The sequence below is a fragment of the Cryptomeria japonica genome, chromosome 9, assembly GCF_030272615.1.
Source record: "Cryptomeria japonica chromosome 9, Sugi_1.0, whole genome shotgun sequence".
Lineage (NCBI taxonomy): Eukaryota > Viridiplantae > Streptophyta > Pinopsida > Cupressales > Cupressaceae > Cryptomeria > Cryptomeria japonica.
The window spans coordinates 633183495-633193925 of NC_081413.1; the positions used below are offsets into that span (position 1 = coordinate 633183495).

At 33.2% G+C, this 10431-nt stretch overlaps 1 protein-coding gene across 9 annotated transcripts in view; it reads right to left on the reverse strand.

Moving 5' to 3' along the window:
• Window positions 1-2085, reverse strand: part of LOC131078102 (uncharacterized) — a 181196-nt gene extending 179111 nt beyond the window's left edge. The window contains exons 1-3 of one of the 9 annotated variants that reach the window (XM_059211619.1): window positions 1709-2085; window positions 1244-1348; window positions 903-981 (exon numbers count right to left, since the gene is read on the reverse strand). In XM_059211619.1, the coding sequence (XP_059067602.1) occupies window positions 903-960 (58 nt within the window). In that variant the 5' untranslated portion in view covers window positions 961-981; window positions 1244-1348; window positions 1709-2085. Of the gene's footprint in view, window positions 1-902; window positions 987-1243; window positions 1349-1708 lie in introns of all 9 variants that reach the window. The other 8 variants (XM_058015764.2, XM_058015761.2, XM_058015759.2 and 5 more) reach the window with 8 other exon arrangements.
• Between the last annotated feature and the right edge of the window lie 8346 nt (window positions 2086-10431).

Sequence of the window (10431 nt, forward strand, 5' to 3'; positions counted from 1 at the left end):
ATCTCCCATAAAAAAATGTTAAAGTAGTTTCCTTGATACAATTTAGGGCAAAATGAAATTCCCAACATGCATAAACAAATGTTAGAAGTATTAGCTGCGAACACACTAAGTACCACTAGATCATACATATAAACTTCATCTAGAGAAAATTTGATATACCAGTTCTTCTAGGAAAGAAACATCGCTGACCAGATCTTTTTGCAATAAAAAAGGGCTCTTTTCATTTTTTATACATCTCATTTTTGCTATAGAACAAATCATTGTGAAGTAAGTGTTTTGAATCTTGAGAAAGTCACAATATTCATTTAAGAGAGATTTTGTTTGATTAAGAGAAACCAATCTGGACTCTTATTCATCAAATAACTATTCTTTTGCCATTTTCCTTAAATCAAATTTGCCAATTATATGTTTTCCACTAATATTGTCCAAATTCATAAAAGATCTGATATACAGATCAATTATATTCACAATGATTGATAATGATAACAAATAAATAATGGGTTTATGTCGGATGTATACAAATGAGTAGATCAAAATGATGAGATATTATTTATTTAGGATCTTATCCTTAGCTGCAGAGTTGAGCATATTGGATTGATCTAATCCACTTGTATCAATATCTTTACATAAAAATTACTCATAACAAAAAACATAATAGTATCTTATTTTATAAAATCTAAAATTTCTCCAGTTATATTACACATATAAAAAAATCATTCCTTCAAGTTAAATGTATAAGAAAAAAAACTCACTGGCCCACATTACACAGAAAAAGTAAACTTCAAATTCATATGTTCTTCTGTAACAACATGCTATTATTCCTATTTTTACAAAGGTCCATTCTACCATTTTCCATCACTATTCCTTGTGTTGAATTTCAAATATTTCCATATTCAACTCACCTGTAAAATTGTACATCGAATTTATATTGCAGATGCAAACAAGCTCACTCCATAGCATCCTTGTTTATATGAGATCAAGCTTCTCTGACAACAAAAATGCCACAAATACAGGGTCACTCTACATAATCTTTGCAAGCCAAGCTATATATACGATGCCTACTTGTCAAGAAAGTGCAATTAACATTCTCCTCCAGCTACTTGGTACTGATAAAGTTCGTCAAACTCCAATGTTTTTTCAAGTAAGTTGCTTTATTCAGATATGAAGGTTTTTTTATCTGTATGTACGACAACTAGATGCATTGTATATACATCAAACAAAGGTGAGAGAGCTGAAGTTTCACAGTTCGCAGGGCTGTGTTGATTCCTTATGCAATCAGGTCTGATCTCCTGATCATCTAGACACGCACACAATTGGCCAGAGAATTTCTCCACAGCCAAGCTTTGAACTAGGTGGTCATAACAAGCACCGGTGTTATCTACGCCCAACTCAAGACAAACAAATAAACTAAACTATAAACTAATAAATTGCAATTGCTTGTTGCATTGAGTTTTCAAACTCAAAACCTACAAAAAGACTGTGAATTGACTAAAGCCTTCGCAGCTCTTGAACAAATTTTGAGACATTTAACTTCAGATAACCTAAAAATTTATCTATATTCCCACCAGTAAAATTGCATATTAATATTTTTCTAAGACTTAAAAATGTATCTAATATGATATTTTTGTAGCGGCGGCCCTAGCAGGATTTAAAAAATAATACCCGAAGCTTGCAATGTACAGAGAACGTGCAGAGGAAACCTACTAACCTGATGATATTACTATTGTTCCAAAGAGGCGTGTGACGGTGCCGCCAGAGATTAACACCAACATGACCTCCGTTGCCCCTCTCTGCAGCTTTAGATTGCCCAGTGGGGCTCCTCCATCCGACCGACGGTTAAGCTGCTGCTATTAGATAAGAGATAAGATAATTTCAGCGGTTTATTTGCTGTTACAGATTGCCTCCGTTTAGGAGGAGCATTGCTAGTAGCGCCGAGGCTTTTGCTTGCTTAGCTCTACTGGGATTCGTACTCTGGACCGCGATATACTTGTTAACGTAGTAGACTTGTGAACACCACAAAGGGTATGTTGTGGCAATTGTTTATATATGAGGACCGAAATACATGATCACATGGTTTACTCATGGTCGAGTACAGATTTCTCCATGTAAATTAGTGCTCAAATTTATTTCCTAAACCCTTGCTTATAAGGTTTAATAACCATGGTTTGTTTGAGTTAGCAGCCTAGTTTAGATTAAGAGCTTGCATTAGAGGAACAATTGTGAATTGAGTGAATGAGGAATTTATTGCTGTACAATTGGTTTTGGATTTATAATTTTTAGGCACATTTAATTGGAGGAAAAAGATAAATTCTAGGAGTATTTGATTCAAATTACAAATTTAAAAATTTTAGAAAGTGAAGCAGTTTGGGTAGAGACAGTAGCAGCATATCCAGATGTTCCAGATATTCCAGTCCCAGTAAAAGATATAAGTATATGAGATAAATTTTAGGAGTATTTGATTCAAATTACAAATTTAAAAATTTTAGAAAGTGAAGCATATAAGTATATGAGTGTTAATGGAATTCAACACATTAATTTGATTGATGATTATAATATTTTTTTAAAGAATAGACAAAATAAATTATTAATTGTGCAATTTTGAAAAATATCACAAAAATAAGAATTATATTATAACTAGTGCATTGTACATTTGAAAGGTCAATTGTTATAAATGTGAATTTTATACCTAACTTATTTGAAGATGAGATACTAGAACAAATAAGAAACATATAATCAAAATTAATGATAGGAAGAACCATGTATCTAACTTAAACTCAAATAATGTGATCTCATCAAACAAGTTCTCATTTCTTTGGATGTCTTCTATATTCTTGCAATTCCAAGCTCATTATATGAATTATTTTGGCCTTATGGGTCTTATTGATTTTTTCTAAGAATGACTTAATCTCAAAGGTAAAAGTTACTCTACATCGCACCTAACTCAAGAGCAAATTTAATATCTTAAGACTCCCTTTGTGAACTCCACAAGTTATATATTTCTCATTTGTTATGTCATGGTTTGAGTTTATGACTAAGAGCAAACTAAACCTTGTTAACACTTTGAATATATTATAAGAGTGTCAATGGGCTCTTGGTCTACTGGTGAAGTGGAATGTTTCCAAATGAGCCCACCATGGATCAATTCTAAGACTTTGACATCATAACAGATGAGCCCAAGATCATGCTCCGAGCGAATTTGGTGGAATGGATACCCCTCAGTCCTTGACTCTTAGCCAAAGAAGTTTTAGCCTATAGACGCATGCCCTGTATAAGGTATCAAAAACTAATTTGTGTGTGTGTATATATATATATATATATATATATATATATATATATATATATATATATATATATATATATATATATATATATATATATATATATATATATATATATATATATATATATATATATATATATTTCAAAGTAGAAGGGGGCATCAAAAGCTTGGAAGTGTCACTACACAATTTCATAATACAACAAGAGTTAGAGCTTTCCATGTCTACAAGACCAAACATTTAGCAAGAAAACAAATGTACGTGATAAAGAGCATAAATTAAACCCACAATGTTATAGTATAAAATGGTTAATGAAGTCTAAGAACATAATTTTTTTATTTCAAATAATATTAGTATAGTGTACAATGTTGATATATATATATATATATATATATATATATATATATATAGAGAGAGAGAGAGAGAGAGAGAGAGAGAGAATTTTAAAGTAAAAGATGAAATCACAAGTCTCAAAATTTCAAAGTAGAAAGGGGCATCAAAAGTCTAAAAGTGACACTACACAATTTCATAATACAAGAACAAGAGTTTCAACTTTCTAGGTCTACAAGATCAAATATTTAGCAAGAAAACAAATACATGATAAAGCATTTTATATTCAAACTATTGAATAATAAACTTTAAGTGCAAGACAAATTATAAATTAAATCCACAATGTTATAGTATAAAATGGTTAATGAAGTTTTAGAACATAATATTTTTATTTCAAATAATATTAATATAGTGTAGAATGTTGATCTAGATATCCTCATAATTTATATTGTACTACTAAATATGAGTGATGATGTCTATAAAAGTGTGTGTGTGTGTGTGTAGAGAGAGAGAGAGAGAGAGAGAGAGAGAGAGAGTCACAAATCTAAAAGGTTCACTGGATAATTTTAAAGTAAAAGATGAAATCACAAGTCTCAAAATTTCAAAGTAGAAGGGGGCATCAAAAGTCCAAAAGTGTCACTACACAATTTCATAAAACAACAATAAGAGTTAGAGCTTTCTATGCCCACAAGATCAAACATTTAGTAAGAAAATGAATACATGATAGAGCATTTTATATTCAAACTATTGAATAATGAACTCTAAGTGCAAGACAAATTATAAATTAAACCCACAATGTTGTAGTATAAAATGGTTAATGAAGTTTAAGAACATAATATTTTTATTTCAAATAATATTAGTATAGTGTAGAATGTTGATCTAGATATCCTCATAATTTATAGTGTACTACTAAACATGAGTGATGATGTCCATAAAAGGTGGAACGCTCAATGTTAGAATACATGCAATTAAGGCTCGAAGTTTGAGCACAAAATTTTATAATAGGAAATAATATTGCAAACGTAGAAACTTGATAACAAATTTCTCAAGCGTAATTAAATTAATAAATTCAATGCATCATGTATTCATAAAAACTGAACGCAATATTTTAGACTATAAAGTTATCAAGATATAAGATAATATATTTATCTAAAAGAATAAGCTTACAATTGTGATAGTATATTTTATCATGATTCAATTAAATGTTTTTTAACTAATCTCATTAATCTATATTTCATAAATAATTATTCACAAGAAACAATTTCTAATGAACATAAATGATATAATTAATACTCCTTTCATCTAAATAATATTTACAATTGTATTTTATAAAATATATATATCAAACAAATTTAAAATTAAAAAATATAAAAAATACAATAAACCCCGATTCTTGAAATATACGGCTTGGTAAAAGTTAAAGTACATAAATATAAGAGGAGTAAAGGAATAAAGATTTAAGGGTATAAAATTACATAAGAATGAAATTGTCATAAATTTAATATAGTCATCTACTTATACATATACATGAGATTTCGCTTGATTCCAAAGTATAGGATGAAATAAGGTATAAAGGTAGGTAGAAATGACATTAAGTATTTTAATAATAACATCTTTTTTAAAATAACTTTATTATTTAGATCATATCAAAAATAGTATTTTTTAATTAGCGAGAAGAGTCTTCTTTCCAAGGAATCTTCTAAATAAAAATATTTCAAGTTAATCATGAGTTTTTTTTTTTTATTGGTGATTATTTTTATTTTTTAAGAAGTAAGTTGTAGTACATATTAAGCCATCATTCATCCACACCACCATCTGAAAACTAAACCACCCTACCAAAACCATACTGTTCATTTAATAGAAATATTAAAAAAACCCATCCCCCAACCCCACTGTAGAAAAAAGTTTCATTACAACATGTCGCATTGGCATAAACTGTTTTAAGGGAGAAAAACACTAAATAGCTACTGAGTCAAAAAATTATGTACCAAGGGGTACCATTGATCATCCAAATTGTTCAACCAGCTGCAGCATTATGTGAGCTCGAAGCATCCACCGACCCTAAAGAGCCACCCACCACACCGCCCTGCTCAACCTGTCTTACCAACTCCGCAGAGAGTCGTATGGTAATCGACCTCCTTCTTCGCACCTCGTCCACCAACCTAGCCTCCACGCCCTCTTGTCTGATAATTTCTTCGAGCTCCATTAGCTGAACATAAACCACCAGGCCCTCCCATCCTCTCCTAGCATCATCTCTGAAACGAGCTTTGACCTCCTCGCGGTGTCGTAGAAACAGAATTTGGGAGTGTCTAGCCTGAAGCTCAATAATGCTCTCTGTAATACCCTCGGATAGATTAAATCCACAACTCGGAACAACCCACTCCAACAAAGACTCCAAGTTTAGCAAGCAAGCATGTAGAATAATCATCCTCGTCACATTCCTAACCTTCTCGCACACAAGCCCCGAGTCCAGTCCCCAAGCCATGAGTAGAGAATAAATATCAGCTCTCTCGACCGATAACTATGATCGATTACTGTCACCTCCTCACCTAAAACCAACTGAACCGCTTTCAAGAACAGGGGGTCTTTTGCCAAAAACATATTCTCAAGCTTCTGCACCGGGACGAGACCCCAGAAAGCCGACATTAGCTTTGAAGATCTCAAGGTAAAGTTTGCTTCCATTCTGGAAGTCCTCAGAAAACGTCGAACTCTGCAAAAAACTGTCAAGCTCTGCCAAGAACTTGTAGCCTTCACCACCAAAATCACATAAAAGCCACATTGAATACACGAAAATACCAATATTAGAAATTATCGGGCACGCTCCACAACCGCCGCCATTTCAGAAAGCATTATGCATTAATTGCCCATTAACTCGACCCATAATTACATCTTTAGATTAAAAGTTGGCTGCAAGTCGCACATATCGAATTTACAGGAGTACAATTCTTGGCAGGGTTTCTTAACTCCATCACACGATGCAATCATGACAATCTCGCCACCTCACCTCCCCTTTGGAAAGCTCACACGCCATGTTTGATAGATCGTCAGCAATGACATTCCCACCTCTTTTAACATGGGAAATACAAAAATCTTGGAAGGATTTTAGTTTTTCACAAATAATATGTATGAACTTATTTAGTTTCTAACATGGGGTGTCACCTTTGATCAAGGCGTTGATCACTACTTGGGAATCCCCTTCCAAGTGGACTTTTGATGCCTTCATGTTCACTACCAAGTCAGCCGCTAACAAAGTCGCTTGAGCCTCTGCCTCGTTATTGATTTTGTCCTGTAATCTTCTAGCTCCTGTGAAAAGGATCTTCCCCTCATCATCGCAAGCCACACACCCCGCACCTGAAGTGCCCAGATTCCCTTTTGAGGCCCCATCAAAGTTAAGCTTCACCCAACCCCTCTCAAGCTTTGACCATGTCACTACATCAACTTCAAGAGGACTGCTCACTGGATTAACCCTGGAAAACCCATGAATGAGTCAAGTTAATCATGAGTTTAATTTAATAATATTTTTTAATTAAAAAAAATTATTTATAGTAATAAAAATATTTATATTTATAAATTTTTTTATATTTATAAAAGATTTAGAATATATATAAAAAAATTAAAATATATATTAAAAAAAATTATTATAAAAAAGTAGGCAATATTGTCATAATAAATAAATATTAATAAATGGCATTATTTACATTGATAATTGTGTTGTCTACGAATGTGTAGTGTTGCGATTAAAACACTTTGTTGGTGAAGCAACCACTAAGGTTCAAATCCTTGTTGGTCCATTGAGCTCTAATGCCTTATGCCTTCGCTGGATCATTGAGCTCACAAGTTTGATCAAGTGAAGTGTGGGAATGAGGTCCCCTATTTGTGGTTTCACTAGTTCATAGCTTCAAGACAAAAGTGTTTCACGTGGAATTGAAGGGCATGTCATGCTAGTGTCACTATTTTAAATGTTATATTATGATAAAAATAACTCGCATGCAAGAGTCAAGCGAGAATGGTAAGGACAGATGGGGAAATCCAACCTCAAGATCCCTACATTTGCAACTCCGAGGCAAATGAAATTATGTTATGAAGTAGATTTTATAAAGGAAGCAATGGACATCAACAAGATTCTCAAAACAAGGAAAGGGGACACAAAATTTCAGATCATTAGGGGAATGATAGAGCCAAGAATCTAAACTTTAGAGATAGACCAAAGACCAAACAAAGGGGATTCGCAAGGCCTTCGAAGAGAAAAGCATTTTTCATGCCGTCAAAAACACTCTCTTAAAAAATGGATCGCCTCAAGGAACAAGATCTTTCTATCAAACTGTGCAAAAGGGGATGCCTTAAGGCACAAATTCTAGACTGGTGGAACTGGAAATTTAAGCATAGGTATGCATAAGTTCATTGCCTAATGATTTCTTTTTACTAGAATGCGGTAATTAAAAAATGGAATTAATGCATGATAACCCTCTCTTTTTAAAAATATTTAGTTTATGTTGTTTAGAATGGGAACCAAATTTTGATCCATTAAAGCACCAAATTGGAAAGGCTACCACATGGATTAGGTTAGCTAACCTTCCCTCTGAGTACTAGAATCCAAAGTCTTTGATATTGACATGGGAGGCATTGGGATCATTCATGGGAGTATGTGAGGACTTCATCAATGGTAAGTCGAGGCCAACAACAAAGATTTGTATAGAATAGATCAAGAGGGATGCAATATGAGATGAATTGGAAATTATGATGGAGAATGCTTGTTGGCATCAAAAGATATCAATAGATCACAATCTAAAGGGAGGAAAATGTTATTCTGGCCAAGGGGATGCTTCAATTGATCCAAAATTGCAACCATCAAAATTCAATCAGAATGGGTCTAATAAGAATTTACCTACAACTGAGGTTTGTACCTCGAAATATATTAGGGAAAACTTAGAAGAGGGAGAAATAGTGGAAGTTAAGGAATCAAATAGAGATATCATGCCTTTATTAGAGGAGGGTCTAGCTAAAGCGTAGTTGCCTCAATTGAGCTCTTCATTTCTAGAGAGATTGAAAAAGGGAAAAGTGATATTGTAGACACCTAAAAATTTCTCATTGGTCGCATACTAATCATTTGTCTTATTAATTAAGTAATTCTTTAACTGTTTAATTAAATTAAACAATCGTATTCTTATGAACTAATTTAATCATCATTATCCATCTTACTAATTATTCAATTTCTATGTCCCTTATCAATTCATCATTCATCCCTTTCTTAAAAATTAATTAAATATTATTTATTTATTTATTTATTGATAGGTAAAGGGTCGTAGCCGAATAATTTTATTAATTTAAAAATAACAGAGTTATAATCCCGATTCAGTGTGAGCATCGGTAGGAAAGAATCAGGTAAGAAAATCTTCAATCTTGCCCAAGGAATTCATCCTGGATTTTATATATTACATTTTAGGCCTTTAGCTGTTTATTACGATATTTAATAATCTACCACTAATGAGATTTTAATCTAGTACTTTGCTGCCATGGTGTACTTCTTTCTAAGCTTCAAGTCTTTCCCCTTCTCTGATGTTGCATTACCTACCTTGGTTGTGAATGTGTCAATCTTGTTGTTGATCACTCCATCTAACTAGATAATGAATCACCTGAACACCTTACAACCACTAGAGCTCACAGACATGTCAGTTTGTTAGTTAAAATCCTTAAATCAACATATGGGGTACTAATAAGCCTTTTAGGTAGAAATTCAATTATGCTGATGAGTTCCATCAATTGATCTCAAGAACATTCGCACTTACTGAGCAGTATATAAAGCATGCTTAAATGCCTAAAAGAGAATTACCTTAAAGCTAAGCCAATTACGGGAACAATCTATCATTCGACAATATTTCATAATTCAAACAAACCAGAGATTAATTCTTAATATGTATATTCAGAATAAGTGCAATTGTAATTAACCTCCATATATTATGTCTATATGTATCCGATTACTTGATATTTATCACAGAAAAATAAAATACCATAAAGTTCTAAGTCTAGTCCATCAAAACCTAATACTGTGGAAACAACCTATATACCATTTGCACATAAAGTCCTGCTATTGTAGAATCTTGTATCACTTAAACTGAAACCTACTTAAAGAGAGAGAATAAGTAGTCTGGATCTAAACTGTAAAAGTTAATGGCCTTTATGCTAATACTACTATAATTTCAGAAGCCACTAAAAGCATGCAAAAATGAACTAGTTTAGTCTCCCATAAGACTTCGGTCAATGAAGTCGCAATCCATAGCTTGCCCAATAGTGGACGGACCTACCTCCCCTGCTTTCAGAGACCGGGAGCTTCCTGAAGCCCTTCCTCCATCCTCGGATTTCCTTTTGGTTTTGCCAACCTTTATAATTACAGGTGGAAGGACTTGAATTATTTCTATCGGGATTTTAGGCATATCGTCTGGGATTTTAAAACCTTCCAGTTTTAGGTATTCCATCCACCACGTGCTATTAGGCGCTTCCTTTAGATGTGGCCATTTGAAGAGGAAGTTTGCATTTCTTTGAATGCTTCCCCGACGTTGATTGAAGGACTCTTTATCCCTGATGACTAATAACGGGCGCTTGACAATAATCCTCCCTTCAACCAGAAGCCCTCTTGAGCCTGTATTAATGTAATCTTCTGGGAACAGGATCCTTAATTTGTCATCCACACTTCCTATAACTAACTCTAGATTGCCCAAAAATTCATCCTTGAAGATCGTCCTACAAAGTTGTTTTACGTCCCCTTTATCTACCCCAACTATGAGAAGAATGGTCGTGAATGTGTCAGGTATATCATAATTTACCC